Source organism: Anguilla anguilla, chromosome 7 (genome assembly GCF_013347855.1).
Source record: "Anguilla anguilla isolate fAngAng1 chromosome 7, fAngAng1.pri, whole genome shotgun sequence".
NCBI classification, from domain to species: domain Eukaryota; kingdom Metazoa; phylum Chordata; class Actinopteri; order Anguilliformes; family Anguillidae; genus Anguilla; species Anguilla anguilla.
The window spans coordinates 10543827-10568936 of record NC_049207.1 but is presented as its reverse complement, the minus strand read 5'-3'; the positions used below and the strand labels follow the sequence as shown (position 1 = coordinate 10568936).

At 42.9% G+C, this 25110-nt stretch overlaps 2 protein-coding genes across 4 annotated transcripts; both read left to right on the top strand.

The window, feature by feature from the left end:
* The first annotated feature begins 127 nt into the window (after window positions 1-127).
* On the top strand, window positions 128-3230 carry fezf1 (FEZ family zinc finger 1). Its single transcript, XM_035425172.1, has 4 exons — window positions 128-1311; window positions 1404-1538; window positions 2029-2161; window positions 2412-3230. The coding sequence occupies exons 1-4, from the start codon at window positions 529-531 to the stop codon at window positions 2672-2674; spliced, it is 1314 nt and encodes a 437-aa protein (XP_035281063.1). The 5' UTR covers window positions 128-528; the 3' UTR covers window positions 2675-3230.
* Window positions 3231-5712: 2482 nt separating this feature from the next.
* aass (aminoadipate-semialdehyde synthase) lies at window positions 5713-24758 on the top strand. Of its 3 annotated transcripts, none has more exons than XM_035424822.1 (25): window positions 5713-5826; window positions 6652-6932; window positions 7246-7422; window positions 7787-7871; window positions 8237-8304; window positions 8436-8582; window positions 9283-9361; window positions 9468-9595; window positions 11779-11927; window positions 12819-12941; window positions 13150-13261; window positions 13461-13520; window positions 13884-13951; window positions 14325-14348; window positions 19281-19402; window positions 19644-19773; window positions 20108-20218; window positions 20483-20591; window positions 21330-21470; window positions 22272-22439; window positions 22538-22633; window positions 22895-23010; window positions 23107-23195; window positions 23292-23468; window positions 23704-24758. In XM_035424822.1, the coding sequence occupies exons 2-25, from the start codon at window positions 6705-6707 to the stop codon at window positions 23820-23822; spliced, it is 2826 nt and encodes a 941-aa protein (XP_035280713.1). In that variant the 5' UTR covers window positions 5713-5826; window positions 6652-6704; the 3' UTR covers window positions 23823-24758. The 3 variants fall into 3 exon arrangements, with proteins under 3 accessions (XP_035280713.1, XP_035280715.1, XP_035280714.1); XM_035424823.1 differs by having other exon boundaries at window positions 5724-5776; XM_035424824.1 differs by lacking the exon at window positions 14325-14348.
* The last annotated feature ends 352 nt before the right edge of the window (window positions 24759-25110 follow it).

The window sequence follows — 25110 nt, the reverse complement described above, 5'->3', positions numbered from 1 at the left end:
AACACAAATACATTCTGATATGTCAAATGCTGTCAGACGCTAAACATTCACAGACCCACCTCGCGCCTGTCATCCTGCGCGATTTTAAATGATGTCACACAAAGCCGCAAGGGGACCTCAGATTTGCCAAACACTTTGCAGTCGAACAAGACGCGTACTAATAAAGAACACCTCTTTCGTGAGGCGGGTGCGTTATAGTGCTCCATAATAGCAGTAGACAAGTAGAGAAAAAAGTTCCTCTGTGGACTGATGTAAGTGAATTGAGCAATTATCTACTTTACCTTCTCCTCTTGGAGGTAACGATTGGCGAGGTCTGGGCTGGGTTATTGACACAACACTTTTATTGAGCAGTCGTGGTAGACATAAGTGCTGATTGTCCGGAGTCAACGTAACGCAAAGCCAACGGCGAGGGGCTGGCGTCGACCCAGACTACCTTGGACGATGTCCTTTCTTGCAGGTCAGTGAGATGTTTTAAAGGTATCTACAAAAGGAACAGCCACGCCAGATTACAAAGTGTTGTTTCTCGTCATGGACAGTGTGCTCTACCACTCAGCGGGAATTTTCGGCTCACCCTCTGCTTCGGGAAACTTAGCTGCTGGAGAAAACATGATAGCCTCCACCAAGCCTCTCGCTTTTTCGATCGAAAGGATTATGGCCAGGACACCGGAACCAAAGTCAATACCTTTTCCCAACTTGCTCCAAGCGCCAGCAACGAAAGCGGACCCAAAGCAAGCGATCCACGTGAGCTCCGCATCCTCGCTACACTGCATGATACCGTTTATGCCACTGACATACGAGACGGGTCACAAACTGAACGTAGGTGGATCAGAACCGAGCCACTTTGACGTCTCCTATAATTCGAATGATTTGGTGAGTATTGGTTTGAATTATAAAAGCGAATTGCAAGATATGCGCCAATCGGTGGGACAATACAAACTTTTCAGACCTCGGGTGGTAAACCAGTCCTCATTTCAAGCGATGGGAACGGTCTGCTACCTGAACTGCGGGGAAGCGCCCTGCCCACCGCCGGCGAGTTTCCTCAACATACACCCCGTGGCTTCATACTTTCTGAACTCACCACTGCATGCGCGACAGAAAGCCCTCCTTTCTGAGAAAAACAAAATTGGCCACAGCGTGGAAAGGTGTCCGTCCAGCGTTGCTTTCAAAGACTTGTCCCAAACTCACATACAACACTACATGAAGGAGAGCGCGCAGATACTCTCGGAGAAACTGTTCAAGAACTCTTCCAAGCTGGGCAGTGCGTCTCCAGGAACCAAGCCCAAGGTTTTCACGTGCGAAGTTTGTGGAAAGGTAAGGTAATAATATGACCTCTCTGTGTGCGTGCAGCACATTTTTGCTATAAAATACAATTTTAATCATGCCTTTTTCTCTTCAATATCTAGGTGTTTAATGCCCATTATAATTTAACACGTCACATGCCGGTGCACACTGGGGCAAGACCTTTCGTCTGTAAAGTTTGCGGCAAAGGATTCCGCCAAGCAAGCACACTTTGTCGCCACAAAATTATCCATACACAGGTAATAATGGAAAAATTAACCACTACCACCTACTGCAGAATAATTGCACCTTGTAATTGAAAAGTCAAACATTTCATTTACGATGCTGTTATAATTCCCACAAAATGTTTTCGAACCCTGTTTGCTTCTAAGTGGTCTAAATCTCCTACACGCGGGAACCTATTATAATAATAAGAATAATAATTATTATTGTTATCATTTATTTTTTTAATCAATTTTGTCGTTTTTGTTGTAGGCTACAGTTTTAACATATTTGTAAAATATTGACAGGTGACAAATTGGGACAAATTATTCAGTTAGCCCGCGGTCCACATTTAGTGCCTTAACCGTTGATTTTCACAAACGGTTAAATTCTTTCAATTCTAAAATAAAAATAAGGAATATGCGTCAACATCGACCTATACTGATTATTATTAATTTGTAGAGGCTTTATTGTGATGCATAAAATTATACACGATACCTCTTATTAACGTATTTATTTATTCTGCAGGAAAAACCCCACAAATGTAACCAATGCGGAAAAGCCTTCAACCGGAGTTCGACTCTCAACACCCACACAAGGATTCACGCGGGATACAAACCGTTCGTGTGCGAATTTTGCGGCAAGGGATTCCACCAGAAAGGTGCCTAGAAAATACATACATAAAGCAGTCAATTAAGATTTTATTAAATCAAAACAATGAATAATGGCTTGCTGAACGTGTTTTATGAAAACTCAAATGACAAAAAATAATGAGAAACATAGCTACGTTATACATTTTCACATTAGCATAGCCTACTTGTTTTGTTGTACTATGTAGAGTTATTGATTGTTGGTTCCTCAGTTTTGCGTTTTGATGCAGGTTATTAATTATTGCTGTTTTTTATGTTAAGGCAACTACAAGAACCACAAATTGACGCACAGCGGAGAGAAACAGTTCAAGTGCAGTATCTGCAACAAGGCCTTCCACCAAGTATACAATCTGACCTTCCACATGCACACGCACAACGACAAGAAACCTTTCACGTGCCCGACCTGCGGAAAGGGATTCTGCCGGAACTTTGACCTGAAAAAACACATCAGAAAACTGCACGACATTTCTCCGGGATCTCAGTCACCTTCGAGTCTTCTTAATGCGAAAGGAGAAGGCCACTAGGTTGGGCGAGGTTGGTTCCCCTGCCATCTGAGACGAGTTTTTTCTCCAATGGAAGTACGTGCTCCCGCATGCGACCTCTGCCTGTGCGCCGTGATTTTGTGGACTAAAGCTCCTGTTAAAAATAAATCATATATAAAAAAAGACAATAAAAAAGAAAACCTTGGAACCCTTCACGCCAATCTTCATAATCCCAGTTAATTTTTGTTTTTATCTCAGGATTAAAAATGATAAAAAAAATAACGCTTTTATATTTATTTTAAATGCCATTGCTATAATAATTTAAGAGAATAATTAAAGCATATGAATATATAGAAGATTAATTGTTGTGATGAGTGTGGTACACTGCCCAACTTGATTTCGTGATTATTTATATTATCTTTTTTTAAAATTACACTTATTTGGCAATTGTTGACTTTTTTGTTATTAATGTGAATATATGCATTTAAGTTTTACTGCCAATTATTATTTGAAAGTATCAACATAAAAATCAAACAATAATTGATTTAAAAAAGCTGTTGTGTTCAAGAAAATTGAAAATAATAAAAGGTTGATGGTATACTGTGTATGATCATTTTCTTATTTTTATTTAATTCATACTGATAGCCTACGTGTGAAAATTTTCCATTATTCGACATCCGTTTGTATTAGTAGCTGTATAAAAAATGAATAGTTTCCCATTGAAAATTATTCGTAAATACAAATTAAAAAATAAAAAACTCTAAGGTATTTCATGGACAGATAGATAGATAGGTAGATTTACGAACGTTCATAAATAGTTGCGTCTCAGCTTTTGGCGGTATTATAGGCTACTACTACCACTACTACTGCTACTACTACTACTACTACTAATAATAATAATAATAATAATAATAATAATAATAATAAGTATCAGTAGTAGGCTAGTAGTAATAGTAATAGCAGCAAAAGCAGCATATTCATAATTCCAGTAGATTTCAACATCTTAATAGACTGAGATATTACCCCAACACTGTGGGTGTTGAAATTAAAGCGAGGAAACTGGTGCACACTCAACAAAATGAGCTGCATTACAAAGCCCTGAAGTTCAAAATGAGGGCGAGGACATCGCCCCCTTGTGGAACATTCCGAAAAGTACATCTGAGCGTCATTTTCCAGCTCCGTAATTATTTACAAGCGTAATTATTAACAACCGCGCAAACTTTTAATGACGAGTAGATAGCACAGGATGCAAAAGTAATTTAAAAACAAACAAACAAACAAAAAAGCAAGACACAGCCTGCACGGAAGTTCTTCACAGGACTGATCGTAGCCGAGAAGTTCGTATTTTATGCATATTGAGGGTGTATGGGTTATAATGTGATCTCACCATGGAACATTCATTCTCACCACAGCCAATAAACTACCATGCAGTTCTAATATTCGCCTAATTCAGGAAAAGGTTACATTTAGAAAGAGTTCCGTGAGGTTTCAAACCTGTCTACCAGAGTAGTTATGTGCAACCATTAGTGCCTTTTATTTATTTATTTATTTATATGCATTACAGGGTATGTGTTAAGTTGTCTGTTACACATATTATTATGACATTGAGAGGCCTTGAAATACTGCGTGAATGGCCATGAATGGTGGATCAGCTTACTAATTCACTGATTCTGTCCTTCTTGTAAGAAGCAAGTGGGGCACGCCAGAACTGCATCTCTCAACTATGCCCGTGCCCCATATACACATATCAAGGGAGGACCTTTATTAAAATGGTTTCAATTATTATAATTTAAACAGGAAATGGTTAAAATTCATAGGCTCCCATATTTATACGATCCTAACTGAAGCACGTAAAAAAGACACATTCCTCTGACTGTTGAAAAAACTAATATGGGTAAATAATCAGTAGCCTAACAAGTAGTAGCCTAATGTGGGTAAATAATCAGTCATCGGTTTCTCAGAACACCTCACATCAAACCAAAGGTCATAATTTTTTTTACATAGCTATCAGTGAAAAATCTACTGTTAAATCAACTATAACAGAGTAGGGACAATATGTAGCCTAGGCCTACTCTATTTGAGTTTGCTCAAGAGTTGATTAAAGATTTTGCTGGGCTGTTATCGTAGTAGGCCAACTCTTTTTTGTGGACTTTGTCTATTGCATGTTGAACAGAACTCTTTATTTGAATTTGGAAAAAATGAAAAATGAAAAATGAAAAAGAAAAGAAGAATGCTAGCCAATAGGCCGGGGAGTATCGATACTACACTGCTTGTGCAACAGTGCTCACGTTTAGTTGCAGAGGCTCATAAGCATTTCAGACAGTAGCCTACACTCTCAGAAATAAAGGTACACAAGGGTACAAATTCTGTACAAGTACAAAACTGTACCTCTAAAGGAACTAGTGACAAGCGATTGTACCTTTCCAGGTACAGAATGATACCTTTTTTTTTCTGGTAAAGGCAGTTCTGTACCTTCAAGGGGTACTGTCACAGTGGCAAGCTATTGTACCTTTCTAGGTACTGAATGGTGCCTTTTTTCTGAGAGTGAATCAGAAAAATCAGGGAACCCAGGGCAATAAGACCTTCCGACACGTTGTAGATCTGAAGTAGTCTATGTCACATATTATTGTTTCATGATTTTAGTTTTAGAAGATACTAGGTTACCATTCGACCTAACGTTACTGCTATAATAAACCAAAGTGAATCAGAGTAGAACAATCACATGGCGTTACAGGACTACAATCGGCTGCATAAACTAAACACTTATAGATTGCGAATTCCCATGCCAAAAGGCGCAAATGCATCGACGTTAGCTCGGCTGCGCCTAGGCATATTTGCATATTTTGTTCTCGCTCTCCCAAATCAAGCTATTGAAAACGTGTAGCCTAGGGCTTAATGGCTGTATAAAAAAGTCCGTAAACTTAATGAGCTGCACTGCGTAGACACTCCAGCAAAACGTTGTTTGTATTCTGTTAAGTATCCTGGACTCATAATAGCGCGACAGCTGCCTCAAGGGCAAGGAGAGGAGGCCGGTGGGCCGATCCCTCGCTCTCAAATCGGATTGGTGTGAGCTGTCCGTCGGGTTAAAATGACATCATGATAGCTTGTGTCAAGTCCGTAAAGAGACAGTGGTGTAATGTGCAGGTAAGATCAGGAACTACATTGTTCAATGTGAAAATAAACCAAGAATAAAGGTAAGTAAAAACAAATAAAGCGAATGTAATCGACTGAATGCAAGCTATATCACCACGAATCACGATAGCTCTGATTTACAAACTTGAGTGAATAAAGTTGTAAAGCAGCAATCTAAGTAGCTAGCTAACAGTTTAGGCTAATCCATCAGATAGTGAAGATGATGAAGATGATCCATCAGATAGTGAATGATTTGTAGCTTGTCATTTGACGGAATATTCCATCAGTCAGATGGGCTAACCAGGTAGTAGGCATTTAAAATCTCAATTTTAGAAATAATACAAAACTTGTTTTGAGCCTAATAAAAAACAACGACAGACGAACAACATTAGAATGCAGCTTAAACGATGGTACAGCGGCTACAGTGTAAGGCACATGGCATTTTAAATGTTAGAAACTTCGTGAAACATTTTTGTACCTAACGAAATCCAACTAGTTTAAATAAGCCTGAAGCAATGTTCTTATTTAAATTAGCTGTGTGAGGTAGAAAGGCGCTAGCTAGCTATTCAGTCATACTGTAAAATCGGCTACATGGGGCAACCATTCCACGAGATAGCTGGCTAATCTCGAGCCACAGGTGTCCAGCTACCACGCACTGTTATAGCAGAGGTTAGAGCATAATTTCATTTTCATGTGTGCTTTCTAAACAAACTGTCTGTTAATTTCATTTAATCGGTCACTGTTTGCTACCGGCTGATATTATCATCTCCCTTTTAAACTGAATTAAACTGGCTGTAGCTACTGTAGGTCTGTTCGTCAGAAGACGCCCCCTTTATTTCAGTGTCATGCGCTGAAGTTGCCTGCCTGTCGTCTCTCCATCATACAAGGTGGGGTCACCGAGTTAGCTCTGTTGCAAGCTGTTCGTCTTCTGCCGGAAGCAATGGAAGCCATGCTCCGACTTCTCAGACGCCGGCGCGCCGGGGTGGGATACGGCATTTACAGCCAGCTTCGGTCCCACCACCATAAGAGCGTGATGGCTATCCGGCGAGAGGACATCAATGTGTGGGAGAGGCGCGCGCCCCTTGCGCCCCGGCACATCAAGGAGATCACTAATGCCGGCCACAAGGTGCTGGTGCAGCCCTCTAATCGCCGAGCAATCCACGAGAGAGTGAGTGCGAATGCGTTTTTATTCTCTGTCCTGATGATCTGTGCTGCTGCGTTAATATCGAATTATGTAGAAGTAAAACCGAACCAACTAGTCTGTATAGCTGTGCCAAAACAGCGTCGTAAAAAGTTATACGTGATCTTTCCCAGTTGGCAGTATGTTACATTCCCAGATAGGATGTTACCCTTGTGTCATAGAGCAAGGCACTTATCCAAAAACAGCTTTTTATATGAATAGAATGTCTAATGGATGCAATCTAGTGCACGAAAGTAACTAGTGGCGTTTTGTAAAGAAACATAATTTCCCTGTGTTTCAGTACTATGAAAAAGCTGGTGCCGTAATTCAGGAGGACATCTCCGAGGCTTCGCTGATCATTGGTGTGAAGAGGCCACCGGAGAAGAAAGTGATCCCCAGGAAAACGTATGCCTTTTTCTCCCACACCATCAAAGCACAGGAAGCCAATATGGGACTATTGGATGACATGCTCAAAAAGGTACTTTTGAGTGTTTTCTAAAGGCATTTTCTTAAAAAAAACAAGAACCTTTTGTTACCAATGATGGTGATTTATGATTAAGTAATAAAATAACTATTAAATGAAAGTTTTGATGACATTTTTTACAATGCCAGTCATCGTTCTGACTGTAATCTGTGCTCTTGTATTCAGCTTGGCAGTGGTTTTTAATCAAGAACTGGCCTTTTGGGAATGTGATAATGTTACTGTGTACTGAGTAGGAGGCAAAGTTTCAGTTCACACGTCCAGCTAGTAAGCTCTTTGCCTCTTCAAAAATGCTTTATCATTTACTTTCACATATTTACAATGGCACCTTTCACATGTAACTTTTTCTTTTTCTCCCTAGGAAGTGCGTCTCATAGACTATGAGAAGATGGTAGATGCGAACGGCTTCCGCATTGTGGCCTTTGGGCAGTGGGCAGGTGTGGCAGGTAAATTCAAATGCTTTACGTTTGACATGGAAAAAAATATGTTGAGTAAATACTGTGTTTGAGTTATTTTTGGGTTTAGTAATGGTCAAGGTATCATTTTTATTTAAGTGTGTTGACTGTCGTGCTATTCACTGGATCCATCGCGTGCGTTTGAAGAATCCCTTTTGCTGGAGAACACTGAAATCTGAATGGCATGTGGGTTCTTTCACTGATTTCAAGTTCATATAAAGTGATCAGTATGGACGGAGTTCAGCGCTGCATAATGGATGATTCACACTCTAAATCAAATGGGCACTTAAGAAGGTTTCTAAGAGCTGTAATTTTAATTAGTTTCTTTGAATGTACTCCTTTGAAAATTTTCACAGGAATGATTAATATTTTGCATGGACTGGGCCTTCGGTTTCTTGCCTTGGGCCACCACACTCCTTTTATGGTAAGTACACCGTGAAATAATCATTTTGCATGTGTTCTCTCCTGTTTGCCGGTTAATTTTACTGCTTGTTAAACAGTTATGGTTAATTTTCTCCTAAACTGCCGATTCACTGGCCTCTGTGACCTTGTCAGCACATCGGCATGGCACACAACTACAGGAACGTCAGCCAAGCGGTGCAGGCAGTGAGGGATTGTGGGTACGAGGTCTCCCTGGGCCTGATGCCAAAGTCCATCGGACCGCTCACCTTTGTGTTCACTGGAACTGGCAATGTTTCCAAGGTAGGTTGGCTGAATCCAGGTGATTTTGAGTCTTAAAGGGATATTTCACCCTTTTATACGCAATTTTGTGGAGCCTGCCCCATTGTATTTGCATAGTGTGAATGCTAGCGACATCAGATGCTCCTGTTGACCGTTGTCAGCATCGCTGTTCCTCCCGGTCGTCAGGCTCCTTATTCGCTCCCATTTATTTCTGAAGGTCCTTTCAAATTGTTTTCAAAAGACCTGTTTTAAGCAGCGGCCTAAAAACGTGAGCATAATTTTAACAAAGAGCAGCTGAAGGTACCTGTGCAACACGTGTGTCCCCAGACGTGTGACATGAGCCATGATTGCTGTGGCTGTGGGATCAATGAGGCGGTGCGGGCATGACGTGGGCGACCTCAAACATAAACGGAGGGTCCTGTGCCCGCAACAGGACAGTTGTGGGTGCAATCGGTGGCAGACCTGTACAAACACACATTGCATTACAAAATTTAGTACTAAAGAGATAGGAGGTCACATTTACAGATAGGCCAGTTGTGTCCCACTGCTATGGACTTGGGTCATGGCCATGGGCCAAGGGCGTTCAGCAGCTGCAGTGTTTAGGCTATACGTGTTCAGGCTCATGGTATTCTCAATGTGAGAGCATTTACAGGGTGAGTTAGTCTGTAGCTTAAGCCCCTCTTATTGGTTCACTGATTGCGTATCTTCCCCATTTTGCAAGGGTGCCCAAGAAATTATCAATGAGCTCCCATGTGACTTTGTGGAGCCCCATGAACTTAAAGATGTCTCCAGATCTGGAGGTAAGACCAGTCTTACTGTTATAGTGTTACTCACTGCTCAATTAGTGCTTGATAAGCCTGTTTATGCTTGATAAGCCTGCTTACATCCTGCTTGTTCAAACTGTAGACATGACTAAAGTGTACGCCACGGTACTGAGCCGACATCACCACTTGGTGAGGAAGAGTGACGGCGAGTATGACCCACTGGAGTACGAGAATCACCCGGAACTCTACACATCCCACTTCAGAAAGAGCGTGAGTTGTCCCGTTTCAATGTCCTTTTTTCAGTTAGGTCCTCCTACCCTTTCAGTTAACTGCAGGAATCTTCATTCAGCAACTTCATACGCCACGCTGCCCATTTTGGGGTCAAAGAAAGTACATATCTGCAAGTACTAAGCACCTGCTACAGGGACGGAATGAGAATTTCAGCTGTCACCTTGTCCCTTCAGCTTCAAATTTGGTTTAAAGTTCTTCAACACAGCTTTCCCCCCTCCCCCCCTTCCCGGTACACCTCCAGACGGTTCACCTCCTAAACCTAGCCTTGCATGCTCGCAGTCTTTAGTTTTAATGCTCGGAGCTGTAGGTTGAAATAGATATGGTTTAGCGAGTCAGCACGTGGTGTATTTTTAGCTGTTCCTGGAGCTCCTGGGGTGTCTGGGGTCACAGAGCGGACAGGCCTCTGTTCAGGTTCTGATTTCGGGATGTCAGATACTGTTCAGTCAGAGGTCGCTACGCCTTCACAGCATTACATTACATTTATTTGGCAGATGCTTTTATCCAAAGCGACATACAAAAAGTGCATTTCATGGTCATAGACAACTGCTAAACACAGGTTCAGTAACGTACAATACTTATTTTGTACAGCTATTTCTAGCCAAGAACACAGATAAGTTCACACAGTGAACACTATTCAGACCTAACCTCTGCAAAGCCAACTAGGCAGAAGAATAAGCTACAGTATTAGGACAAATACAAATTTCCAGAAAGTGCTGGGATGGGGCAACATGTAACAAGTGTCATGAAAAGGGGGGAGGGGGAGAGATTTAGAGTGAAATATACAGCGTGGTGGTGGTTAGACTAGGTATAGTCTGAAAAGATGAGTCTTCAGGCCACGGCGGAAGATGGGTAGTGAGGGGGAGGTTCGGAGGGGGACGGGGAGTTCGTTCCACCACTGGGGAGCTAGGGTGGAGAAGCTCTGTGATCCCTTTGGGCGGGTGGGAGGGGTTACAAGGTGCCCTGCTGCCGTAGAGCGGAGTGATCGAGCAGGCACATAGAATCGAGTCATGTCCTGCAAGTAGATGGCGGCTGTCCTGTTGGCAGCAGTGTAGGCAAGGGTCAGTGCTTTAAACCGGATCCTGGCAGCGACTGGTAGCCAGTGGAGTGATCGCAGCAGAGGAGTGACGTGGGAGAATTTGGGATGCGTGGATTAGAGACACATGCACTGATCTTAGATTGGAAAAATGAGGCTTTAGCTGACGTGAGGGCAGATGTGAAAGTCGCCAGCAGGGTATGATATGCGGTCAGGTCATCAGAGGATCGGGATTTCCTCCACTTCCTCTCTGCAGCCCGCAGTGATGTTCTGCTGGAGCGTAGTGACTCAGTCAGCCATGGGCAGGGGGGTGAGGAGCGTGCTGGTTTGGAGACAAGAGGGAGTCGAGGGACTGGGAGAGGCAGGAGTTGAAGGTGGAGGTAGCAAGATCAACTGGCAGGTTAGAGAAAGATGCAGGAGGGGGAAGTGTAGACAGAGCAGTGGAGATGAGGGAGGATTGTGACAGAGTAGAGAGATTTCTCCTGAAAGTTACTGTGGGTGAGCTGTTGGATGAATTGAGGGGGAGTAAATAGGAGAGGGAGAAAGAAAGAAAGAAGTGGTCTGAGACATGGAGGGGAGTCACTGTAAGTTGGGGAATGGAGCAGCTTCTGGTGAATACAAGGTCTAGTTGGTTACCAGCCTTGTGTGTGGGGGGGAAGAGGACAGGGATAGGGCGAAAGACTGGAGGAGTGAGGCAACCCTGGACAGTTGGGAGGTCTCTGGTGGGAGGTTGAAGTCTCCCAGTAGAATAGCAGGAGTGCCATCCTCAGGGAGGGAGCTTAGGAGAGTGTCCAGCTCGTCCAGGAAAGAGCCGAGTGGACCTGGAGGACGGTGCAGAACTATAATGTGAAATTTTGAGGGATGAGTTACAGTGATTGCATGAGATTCAAAGGAGGAGGAAGTAGGGTTAGGACTGGGGAGGACACAGAACTTCCAGCACAGCAGACTCCGGGTTTTCTCTCGGCTGCTTTTCCGTTATTCATACTGCAGTGTTTTTACAAATGCAGAAGAGAAACTGCTTTCCCCAGCATCTTCACATTTGGCAGGAAATGTTCAGTTTTCTGGTGGTTAAGCAACCACTGCGGACAGTAGTAGATAATGTGATTTAATTTTTAAAACTCATCCGCAGATTGCCCCCTACACTACCTGCCTGATAAATGGAATCTACTGGGACCCCCAGACCCCTCGCCTGCTCAGACGGCCGGATGCCCAGGCGCTGATGTGCCCCGTCGAACGCTCGGTCTATGTCACAGAGGGCTCTCCCGTCCTGCCCCATCGGTGAGGTGCCCACGTCCCCCCCAGTTTCCCATGCCCTCTGCCAGGCAGCCCAGCTCCCCCCCTCTCTCTCTCTCTCTGTTAAAAAAAGAAAACAGGCCTGGCCTTGGAAGCTCTGGGTCATCGCTGTTGTGATGTCCACCCTGTCGTCATAACGTTACACTGTATTAAGTCGTTGGAACTGTGGTAGCCCATATCCCATGTGAATAAAATGGCGTATTAATCTTACTGCAAAACAGATATCCAAGGTTACTTGCAATGTCCATTATTGCATTATTCATTAACTTGAAAAGTGTCTTATCCTGGGAGATATTCATGCCCATGTTCATAGCTTAGTTTTATAATATTATTTATGTACTGAAAGGTGTTTGTTGAGCAGTCAGGTGAAGTACCTGTCTGTACAATACAGCAGCAGTGTCCAAGTTGACCCTGCATATTTATTAGAATAATAATAATACTTCTAATTATACATCACTTTTCACCTTCAGAAACATCTCAAGGTGCAAGCCCTGTGATCATTAATTACTGACCTAACAGTTAACAGTTGTTATGGATTTGCACAACAGTTGCTTATGAATAATGTTTAGCAGTTTGAACCAGATATCCCTCATGTGATTTAAAAAAAAAAACTGGATTTAAAAAATAAAAAAAAATTTGGACATTGAAAATCGAAAGGTCGCAAAAGGTAGTCTGTTACCATCCCTAATTTTTTCCCTCTTTTTCTTGGTCTCTCTCTCGCTCCCTTTCCCTCCTTTTTCCCCACTTGCTGTGTTTTTGATGGTTACATTATTAACACCCATGGCTTAATCTTTTGTGCAGTCTGTAGGGAGAGTGTCCTCATTCAGTAATCCAATGTAACGTAATCTCCCCTCCCTTGTGCGTGTTGTCTTTCAGGCTCATGGCCATTTGTGACATCTCAGCTGACACAGGGGGCTCCATCGAGTTTATGACAGAGTGCACCAGCATTGATAAGCCATTCTGTATGTATGATGCCGACCAGCACATAGATCACGGCAGGTACAAAATGTGCACACGTCACCAAAAGACTGTGCACACAACAATACCCCTCTTCTCGCACGCCGCCCACTACTGCCACGTTACGTACATTTTGCCCGCGGCATAGAAACCGTTAAATCCTTTTTTTTTATCAATCGTGTCTTGCGTGTTTGGAGAATGTGAGCGCTGCGCTCACGCCTGTGGATAAGCCCGGTGTTTCTCTCTGCAGCGTGGAAGGCACGGGCATCCTAATGTGCTCCATCGACAACCTGCCCGCCCAGCTGCCCATCGAAGCCACAGAGTATTTCGGGGACCGCCTTTGCCCCTACATCTCGGAGATGGTAAGGAGTGGCGGACGCGTAAGCGGACGTCCCCGTGGAAGGAGGCAGGCGGGGCTCTGGAAGGCTGTGGGTTATTTAGTTTCGCAGCGGAGGGGATTAGGCATCAAGTTCGTGGCAGCACAATGCTCACGCACTAACTAACGTTGTTGGTGGATGTGTAACCCTAACCCTAACCCTAACCCTGTCTCCGTCTCTGCAGCTGTCCTCAGATGCCACTCGGCCTTTGGACCAGGAGGACTTCAGCCCGCAAGTCAGAGACGTGAGTGTGCGTCTGGAGAGGCGAACGGTCGATTCGCCGGTCGGTTCGCCGCGGTTACGGTTTGACCCTGACTTTAGAAGAGGGTGCAGCTGTTCCGTGCCCTGTGTTTACAGCCTGCGCGTTCTCCCTGAGGCGTGGCTAAACCTGGTGTCTGTCTCTCTGCTCTCGGGACCTGTTGCTGGGTTATAACGGGATTGCATAATCGTTCTGTTAGGGGCTATAAACGGTGATGTCTCAGCAGTAAGGGTTTCTCTGCCTTTCCGAAGCTTCTCAGTGAGGTGACAGCATTGAATGTCCGTGCTGGAAAGTGTCCTGTCAGCCCACGCGCCTTTTTAAAATCTGTTTGTCTGTTTTTAATTAAAGGCTGTGATTACATCGAATGGAAAGCTCACTCCAAAGTTTGAATATATTCACAAACTTCGAGAGAAAAGGTACAGTCTTTTTTTATCTGTTTCTTTATTTCTGTAATGAAAGATTTTTTTTTGCTAAAGTTGTTGATATATGATATTGCTCACACTTTGTCAGAAATATATTTGAGAACTGTGTATTATATTAGAATTGTGTATGCATATTGTGCTACATTCAAGTAGTTGTTCTTATCATTTTGAAATTCAAAGTTTGAGCTCAAGGTAATTCAGTTCAGATTAATATGGTTGATTTTTACAATATATGGGTTCATGTTAAATATGACATTTTGTCTCTCATTACTTTATTATAAAGGTAACATGAAATATACAACATTTCCTAAATGCATGTTTTCACAGTACACCATCATGTATTCGTGTGTTAATTTTGTTTTTAAAGAATTATCCAAAGATTGCAGGAAAGGTAAAAACCCTTTTACATTTGAAAGCTACAATTATTTTGGGCAAACAAGTGGGCATATAGCAAATACAATTATTGCTTTTTGTTTTGTTTTCCAAACTTGATTCCAAATGTAGATTGTTACAAGCTGTGGCAAGTTTAAGCAAGCATAACTAACGCCTACCGGCAGCAGCATCAAGCCTAAGCTAGCGCAGCTCAAATTTAGCCGTAGCGTGAAGTAGAAGCTTCTAACTGCAGAAGCTGTCCCTCAAGCCCCTGCTGGAGAACTTCTGTAAACCACGTTCATGTTGTTGTAGGTCTGCCCTCCGCTCTGTGTGCTTAATTGCCAGTAGGCTTTGAGCTGCAGGGATGGTGAGACTAACTGACTAACCCACCTTGTTGTTCCTGGACAGTGCAGTCACGGTGTGGCGGTGTGCCCTCCCTGCCTAGTGCCTTGCATGGCTATCGCGCGCCACCACTGAGGCTGAAGTCTACCTCATAGAGAGGGCTCTCGTGGGTAGACAAGTCTTTTAACTCTCACTGTTCCGTCCTTCCTCAGTCTGTTGTCTTATCTTATAATTTGGCATGCAAACACCAAATCTCATTTGTTTATGTGATTTGTTTAAATCCTTTAACTTTTGGTGAAGAACCCTGCATTTTTTAATTTCTGAAAATCTCCACAAGTCTCATGACAAAATTCAGCATGCGTTAATGCCCCAGTGTCTGATTGGAATCCAGTGAGCGCCTCATCATTTCACTCACCACATGTTCAGCGACAGTTAGAATAAGCCACAATTTTGTCGTTGTGGAGGCCAAACTGTAGACATGATTGAAGATAATTAACATTGATTAGACACAGTTCATTTGATATTAACATATTAGGGTAAAAGGATAAGTAATAAGTATTATTATTTAAAAGAGAATAAATCATTTGTAAATTCATGGAATAGTGGTTATTTTCATTGCACGCGCTAGTATTAGTAATTGAGTACTGTTACTTTAAGAAGTAGGAGTATCATGCTATATTTGCTGTGTGTTTAATGCAAATGTTTGGGTGCTCATAACCTGTTCAGCCATTCAAGGAAATAATGGTAGCAAATGGTTGTCTTACCGCATTCGCTTTCTTTTTTAACTTCGTGGATTATTGACCATTTAATTTCGGAAGTTTAATAAATCGTTCTGTTCATTTTTACAACGTTTTCTGAAGTGGACTTTTTCGAGTGTGTGATTCTTGAACACAACTTTGGAACAAAGGTACCAGCGAGCGAGTAAGCCACATGCAATTTCCCTGGACAATTTCAACGTCTACAGTTGTACTTTTTATTGTTTTGCGCTGCTTCACTTTGGTAACGTTTACTTGCATTCCAGTGTTTTTGCCAGGGAAACATTACTTTTATTTTATTGCATATTGGTGACGTATCTTGTGAGGTGGCTGCATGGCTGAAGCCCCATTCTAGTAGCTTTTCTCTTTTCTGTGAGTTTGCTATTCCATTTGAGGCTGAAACAGTGGACTTGCTGGCCTGGTCTGAAATGTTGTTCGCTGTATTTACAGTTCAGATCTTGCAGATGTCTTTCAGTGACACCTTGTAGCAGCCAATAATGTAATAACTGCCAATAACGTAATAACTGCCAATAACGTAATAATTTTTCCGTTCTTAATGTAATAAAAGCCGATAATGTAATAACTGACCAATAATGTAATACATTTTCTGAACCAATAACGTAATAACTTTTTGCATATAATGTAATAAGTTATTACATTATTGGCTGGGTATTACATTATTAGCTGGGTTTTTAAATAAATCATAAAAAATGTAATAACAGGAGCCGATAATGTAATAATATACTTATATCGCTTTAAGTTTTATTTATTGGCTATAAAGTGTCACACTTCTATGACACTTACCCTTGCTTCCTCTTTCAAATAGCTGCTCAAAAACCTGACCACACGCGCGCGCACGCACGCACACACACACCCTACTCTCTCTCTAGGAATTATGACTATTTATTTGTTTGTGGTGCTTGGTTAGACTTATCTCCAGCCCTGCCTTCTACTCCTTAACCATTTGAGTACCAAATGAAGTGCGAGCACATATGTTTGCAAACAATATAATATGAAATCTATACCTCTTTGAAGATGCTTTGTCCACGAATACAAAGACCACCATTTATTTTCATGAAAAATGTCATCTTTAATTAAATGTATTTAAATAACTTTTTCAACCAAACTGTTTCAACCACACTATTATAGCTATTCAGCACTATCTCTCTCTCTATGTATATATACCAAACCTGACTCCTGAAAGGTTACATGAAAATGTATTACCAAATCAGAATCCTTGCCCTATTGAAATCCCTGGCTATTTGAATACAGTCTTGACAAGCTCAACAAAGAGTCTAAAACCGAAGCAAATGATATCTATAGTTCATTCTTTTTTATTTTTGCCATTTTCTCCAATTTTAGTCGTTATACCAATTCTCTGTGTGTATCACGGTCCTAGTCGATGCGCTATCCTCTGTTGGTCTGGGGAGGGTGTAGACTACCACATGCCTCTGATACATGTAGAGTCGCCAACTGCTTCTTTTCACCTGACAGAGAGGCAGAGGTGGGAGTAAGTCACACTTGTGCAAGTCACAAGCAAGTCTCAAGTCTTAACCTTCAAGTCTCAAGCAAGTCCCATGTCACTGTGTTTAGACTCAAGCAAGTCAAGTCTAGTCACCATGAAAGAAGTGCTTAAAACAAGAGAGAAAGGGACACAATGGCAAGCCATGTCATAAGAAAACTGCACCTGTTCGTGAGTTAGTTAGTTTCTACAACTAGGGATGGGCATGGTTCGGATTTTATCAATACCAATACCACTATTGATACTGCTTATCAATACCAATACTTATCGGTACTCTTATCGATACTTCCTAATTTGGTGTGCAAAAGACATGTTTTTAAAATAATTATCAGTACTACTTTTATATTAGTTTGGGCAAAAAATATTTAACAAAGTAGTTCTGTTGATAAAATGAAACATATTGTCAAAACATGATGCTGGGACCAATGGTATAGATACTGTAAATGTAATATGTATCAAGAGAATGTTTAGTTCTTTAAAAAAAGGGACGGTAAACCATCCTTTATTATTATGATAAAACTGAAAGATGTGTTACCAAAGTTATCTTTGTAGGTCATGTTATATACTATATTTTACAGTTTAGAATTTTGCATTAAGAGGTTGAAAGTTGAGCACAAGGGATAATAGTGAAGAAGAAGTTATTTAAATACACTTGATTAAAGATTATATTTTTCATGGAAAGAAGTGGTGGTCTTTTTTATTTGAGAACACAGCATCTTCAAAGAGGTATAGATTTCATATTATACAACATAAGAGTAATTGTCTGTGTTTGCAAACATGCGTGCTCCCACTTAATTTGGTACTCAAATGGCAAAGGAGTATAAGGCAGGGCTGGAGATAAGTCCAACCATCAAGTTACACAAACAATTAATTCCTAGAGAGAGAGAGAGAGTAGGTGAGTGTGTGTGTGTGTTTTCTCAGAGTTAGGACTAAGATTCAGGGGTCAGGATTGGCCTGGTTTTTGAGCAGCTATTTGAAAGAAGCAACAGTAAGGGCCTAAGTGTTATGGAAGTCTGACACTTGATAATAAATAAAACTTATACATAGTGATACAAGTATATTATTACATTATCGGCTCCTATTATTACATTTTTAATGATTTTTATTAACCCAGCTAATAATGTAATAACCAATCAATAATCTAATAACTTATTACATTATGTGCAAAAAGTTATTACGTTATTGGTTCAGAAATTTTATTACATTATTGGTCAGTTATTACATTATCGGCTTTTATTACATTAAGAACGGGAAAATTATTACGTTATTGGCAGTTATTACGTTATTGGCAGTTATTACATTATTGGCTGCTACACACCTTATACATGTGCTCCCAATCTAAAAGACACATTCTGGCAATGTGGTAGGTCAGGTTCTAATGACGTCCCAGATATTGGTCTCATGGCCTCTTGGTATATAACGATAGCAATTCCATATGGACCTCTTTTCCTGATTAGAACAGCAATGAGATGCAATATTCATTTACGATGAGGCAGTCAAATTAAAGGAAGTTCACTGTAAATTAGCCCTGGTGCATTTTTTGTCCCATCATTCCATGGTCATGTCTGTGCTCATTCCTGTCAGTCTAAAAAGGAAATAAAAATTAACCCCTATGGGATTTTATTGCCAAGCCCACCAAGCCTTACAGATTTAACTCACAGTCAAAAAAATAATAATATGGAGCTTTGGTGTCATGTCTTTTTTTTTAACTTAAAAAAAAAGGAAAAAAAAAATTAAATTGGCAGTCACTTTTCTTCCCCTTCCAATGGACATTTACATCATGGTTAGTTTCTAATTACTGTTGTGTTGTCCTTGGTACCATCTTAATTAAACGGAATCCTCCAGCACGATTGTGAAAGGATAAATCAACAGACCGCACGCCAATTGTTAAGGGCTTAATTGCGTGCATGTTCACGCATGCCCTGTCACATCCAATTAGGTTAATGACTCCACTGATTGGATGTTCACGACTCTCTGGGGAACCGAAGTAAACGGCTGATTTGGCGGGCCGCTTGTTCAAGTGCGTTTAGCACCGTAATAGGGTAGCCCACACCGCTGAGCTGTAGACGTTGCTCTTAGGCACTCTTATTTGTGTTATTTATCGTTACAGTGTCATCATCTTGCATTTTCATTGGCAGCATGAGTTTATTTGCTAGTTACGTATGTGTGTTTGTGCCCTTCCCTTTTGGAATGAACCCGTGAGCTGCGCTGCGGTAATGACCTGTCCTCATCAGGGGGTCACTCCCGGGCAGCTGACTGGCGCGTGGCGAGGGGGCCCTGCCTGAGTCTCAACGCGTGCCGTTCTGGTTTTTTTTTTTTGCGGCTTTTTCAGAGAGCGAGCGCAGATCCTGAAGATGAGCGGCAGGAAGCGCGTCCTCCTCCTCGGATCCGGCTACGTTTCCGGTCCGGTCATCGAATACCTGACCCGGGACTCTGGGACCCAGGTGACCGTGGGTAAGGGTGCCTGCAGAAGGCGAACGGCTGCGGCTGAGATGCACGAGAATTGCACTGCAGTGTTGATCAGCTCTCCCATGTAAAACTGCGGTTTTTAAACCCAGGAAATGAATCAAAAAACAGTTTTAAGTGAAATGTTTGCATTTGCCAAAAGCTGCGAAAGACGGCAAATGAAATCGATCAGCCTAATCTCCATCAAGGGGGGTGTCCTATCCTGTCTCCAATCCTGTCGTTACTTCAGCCTCGGTGATGTTGAATCAGGCAGAAGAGTTGGCCCAAAAGTACCCAAATACTATACCCATTATGCTGGATGTCACCAGCCAGGAGGCACACCTGGAGTCTCTGGTCAAAGACCACAACCTGGTCATCAGGTAAGAATCGCTCGTACAGACCGAAGCACTACAACGATAAGATCAATCAGGATAATCTCTGCCTAACAAACTCTATCCACTGCACGTAATGATAAAATAGGTAGTGACCACAAAGCCACAGGAACACAGACACACAGGAACATGCAAACAAGAACGCATGCACAGCAACCATACAGTAACTCAGACGAGACATGTCAAAATCACTAAGGAAGCCTACAATGTGTCCAGTACCTGTTCCTGAGGTGGAAAGTGAAACTTATGTTTCACTCCATTGGAAAAAAAAAAGATAAAAATAAAATTAAATGAATTAAAATAAAAATCTGTCTTTGTCCAGCTTGCTGCCTTATGCCTTCCACCCCATGGTGGCCAAACACTGCATCAGTCAGAAGGTGAACCTGGTGACAGCCAGCTATCTCAGCCCAGCCATGAGGGAGCTTCAGCAGAGGTAAGGCGGCTTGCGATTGAGCACTCCGAACTGGGGCGAAGCACGGGGCAACAAGACCTGCTGCGTAATGCCGAAGCCTCGCTCGCTGTGGACTCAAAGGAGCGTTCATCCTGACTGACATGGTGGCGTAGTGCCATTAGCTTGCATTAGTTATAATTACAACAGCCTGCAGCGCTTGCTGTTCTTTTGCTCGCTTCGCTTGGCGGTTAGGGTCATGTGACCGCGTCACGTGACAGTGACAGGCCTTCTTTCGTCTGTATCCAGCGCAGAGGAGGCTGGCATCACCATCGTGAACGAAATGGGGCTGGATCCTGGCATAGACCACATGCTGGCGATGGACTGTATTGATCAGGCCAAGGCAGACGGATGCATGGTAGGTATTAGACTTTGCGCGATGGCGTGTGAGCGAGAGAGAGCTCGCACATGTGCGCGCCCGCTTGTGTGCGCGTGCTTCAGTCGTTAGCATTGCTGGTCTGTTGATTTGCCCATGCATTAGACGCCGAGTGGCATCTTGTCAGTCTTGTGTTTTGTGAACCATATTGATTGTGGTTCCAACAGATTGGCAAGCCATGTGTTTCCAGTTTGTTCTTTTTCACTGCCCTAAGATGATGTTGTGGTTTCTCTAGAACCAGGCAAAATCCTGCAGTGTCAATACTAGGAAGCGTTGTGCAATATCCCCGCGTACTTTTTATCCAGAGAAACGCTGGTTAAGAGGTCAGCGATTAAATTGCTGTCATGCTCCAGAGGGTGAGCAAAGTGCAAGAAGTACCATGTGATATTCCCTGATTGTTGAATAACTTGAGGAGATCATTGAAGAGTGAAAAGAGGAATCCTCCAAGATACTCATTTGATACTCAATTAAACCAATTGTCACTTCTTTGGCCCTCTATCGGACAGAAAAAGCAATATTTTCTGTTTGAAGGGCGACAAAAGAATAGCCCTTCTGCGGGACTAAGATATACAAGTTAACATTTATAGTTAGAGATCTAAAACTGGTTTTAGATCTCTAACTATAATATCATAGTCTGCTTATGATTTTAGCGCCCATATGCGTTACTGTTTTTTAAATAAAGTTGGGGCTGAAGTTGCTGTTCCTTGTGTGCGGGTGCAGGTGGAGTCCTACAGCTCCTTCTGTGGAGGCATCCCAGCACCCGAGTGCACGGACAATCCTCTGCGCTACAAGTTCAGCTGGAGTCCCTATGGCGTCTTGCTCAATACAATCAGCCCTGCCGTCTACCTGAAGGACAACAAGGTACGGTGGCCCCAGAGGGCCATAAGACCTCATGAAATCCCAACACGCAAATCTCCTCAAAGATTTAGCATCGCTTTGTACCGTGGAGTTAATCCTTTCTGACTAAACAACTAATCTCCATATTAATGTGTGGAGTGTACAGTACAATATGTTGTCAGACTAGTTTTTCAACAGGATGTCCTGTAACCAATGGAAAGTTTACTGAACTTCTAGGGTAGCTCCATGAGAAGATATAGCCCACTGAATGTATTTGGATTGTATCTGCAGCTGATATTTTCTGTTAATTTACAGCTGGGGTGGCCAACCCAGCTCCTGGGGGGCCACAGGGTCTGCTGGTTTTTGTTTTCACTAAATACAGTAACTGCTTAGACCATAGAAACCAGGTAAGGTGAGTTATGTGTGGAATCAACTTCTTTAATTGATCAATTAAGCGCAGAGTAAAAAAAAAAAAACCAGCAGACCTTGCGGCTCTCCAGGACATGGAGTTGTCCGATACTGCCCCATGTACTGCCCCAATAATATTGTGCGGTCTTAAAACACTGCCACCTATGCACAGGTACAGATGCAGCCCAATACTTTATTTGGATCCGCAACTGAAGTCAGTCAAATTGTCACATCACAAAATGGGAGCACTTGTGCTTGATGGCTAATGCATACACACAACTAAGGGGCTAGCGTGCTAATCTGTGTTCTGTGGTACATACTTACATACATACGTACACACACACACACACACACACACACACACACTGATATCATCGATGTTTCTGTCTGACGGTTACGCGGTTCCCCGGTTGCCAGGTGATCAGCATTCCGCCTGGCGGGGCTCTCCTGGACTCTGTGGCGCCGATGGATTTCCTTCCCGGCTTCAACCTGGAGGGCTTCCCCAACCGGGACAGCACCACGTACGCCGAGCCGTACGGGATCGAGTCGGCCCACACGCTGATCCGGGGAACGCTGCGCTTCAAGGTGGGCGCGTCTGCCCGCGCGTCCGCGCTGAGCCTCTGTGCCGACGCCGCGCCTGAACATCGGGGGTAGACGTTTCTCACCTCTCTGTCTTCCTGCAGGGCTTCTCCAGTGCGATGAGTGGCTTCGTTAAGCTGGGCCTGATCAACGCGGAGCCCTGCCCGATGCTGGACCACTCCGCCAGCCCCGTGTCCTGGGTGCGGTCTGCGTTGGTTCTGCGCGTGTCACACTGCACACACGCTTGGTTTCTTTTTTTTCCTCAACACATTTATGTATTATACTGCAGCAGGTCTTTGTAGAGATGAACCTTTAATTTTTCAGATTTTACATTTTTTACATTTTTTTTTTCTTTAGACCAGTAAAAGAAGACTTGTAATAGACCCCAGCCTGTAAGCCTGTAAGTTAAATTAGTCGGTGTCAGCAGATTGGGGTTATGCATTCTCACGTTCCCTCTCCAGAAAGAGCTCCTGTGTCACGTGATGGGATTGCAGTCATCAGTCAGCCACAGCAGCTTCTTGGAGGCCGTGTACGATCGGATCGGAAAGGAAGACCACAGAATGGAGACCCTGAAGTGGTGAGAGAGCGTTCTGTCTTTGCGTTCTGTCATTGTGACATCGCTGCACACAGACTCGTCTCATTGGACAGTGTCTGCATTTCTTTAACCGATCAGGTTCGGAATGCTCAGCGATGAACCGGTGCCTCATGCGGACTCCATCCTGGATGCTGTGGCGAAGCATTTGGAGACCAAGATGCCCTACGGTAAGTGGGTGGGCAGTTCTTCTGCGTATGTTTTTTGTGAGGTGTGTGTGTGTGTGTGCGCGCGGAGTGCGTGTCTAACTTCCACGTTTCCTGCAGTGAAGGGAGAGAGGGACATGGTCATCATGCGGAACGACGTGGGGATCCGGCACCCCGGCGGGGAGCTGGAGACCAGGCACATCAGCCTCGTGGTGTACGGCGACCCCAACGGCTACTCCGCCATGGCGAAGACCGTGGGCTACCCGGCCGCCATCGCCGCCCGCATGGTGCTGGACGGTCAGTGACGCGGTCGCGCTTTCTGCAAGGATAATTCACTGCGTTATCAGCACCTGTCACCTGGCAACATTTATGCGGTCACTTTAAAACTGACGAATAGCACGAGGAGACATTAATGCGAATGAGATGATCAGTTGAACAATCTATAACAATGTGTTAAAAATATATACTATGTTATATACTAAAAATGTATAATTTTAATTTTTTTTTTTTTTTAAACTTCTTTTCTTTGTAGAGGAAATCGACACAAAGGGGTTGGTGATTCCGCTGACCAAGAAAATCTACGGTCCTGTTCTGAAGCGCTTGCAAGAGGAAGGGATCCAGTTCACCGCAAAGAGCACGATCTCAGAGTAGCAGTTACTCAGCAGCTAAGCAATCAAACTAATCACTGCAATGGCAAACGGTCCTTTCTTCCTATTGCACAGTCAGGAAAGCCCATGGGCCCGGACAGGCGACGAGTGAACGCATCTGAACCCTACTGCAATAACTAGTCCTTACATTTCATACAACGCGATACCGTCAGATGTTCGGAAACACCACGAGTTGAAGTATCCTTGGTTAATCCTGACCTTTAGATGCTCGCTTGGCCTGCATTAAAAGTGCATTCTGTTTACTCCTGTCAGTTTACACCTTTAGCTAAAGCGTACTTTGCACGCATTCAAATTAAGCATTTATAATCTCCACCCTTAAGCAGTTAATACTCACTCACACCCTGCAGAGAAACACCAGACATACTGTAACTCCCTTTGGCCCTCGGAGAACCTGTCTTGCCTGCAGCCGCATTAAATTAAACTGTACAGTTGTCAGTTAATAGCTACCCAAAAACAAGCATTAACGTTCTATTTTTTTATGCAGCTGTTTCATCTGCTCTTTAGTATTGATGCCTTATTTTGTGGCTCATATATTGACATTCTCCAACCCCTGACGTCAATAATAAGTGTCTAAACTACTGTAATATTTTATGGTATACATTGAGATGAGGTTTAATATAAATGCGCCAGTGGAGATTAGAGGTCATATTTAAGCACATATTTATATGTCGTCAAAAGTCTATTATGTTATAGCCCCACACTAAAGCACATACTGTGTAATGGTTTTCTATGGTGTCAATCAGTATTTATTCCAGTTTGGATTGAGACTCTGGTGCTAAAGTTAATATATAATCCCCTTCCTGTTACATTAAAACTCTTAACGGTTTTTGCTTTATGTCTGGGCATGTGATTCTTAATCTTCTGACAGTGAGGTTAAGGTGTTTGTATCTCGCAGGAAATAAATAATCTATTTTATGTGGTTGCATTGTGCCTTTGTGAATATAAATCAGATCAATGAGTGTAAAGTCTTAAGCAAATCGGGACTTTTGTGCTCCAACTGTCGGATACTTCCTTTCTCCTGTGTGGGTTTTTGGAGATTATGGGATGCGCGTGGGCTGGACGTGCCCATCATTCTTCAAGTTGTCTCGTCTTAAAATGCCAATAAAATAAAGGACAGCAGGAACAGGAACAAACCCACAGAGAAGCAACTCGGTGCAGTGAAACAGCTTGGCCTACACAGTGCACTAATAGTGATTAGAACTTGAGAGAGAGAGGCTGACTTGGCTTCAGGACCATTATATATACGGTAAGAAAAGCGAGCATTTACAGAG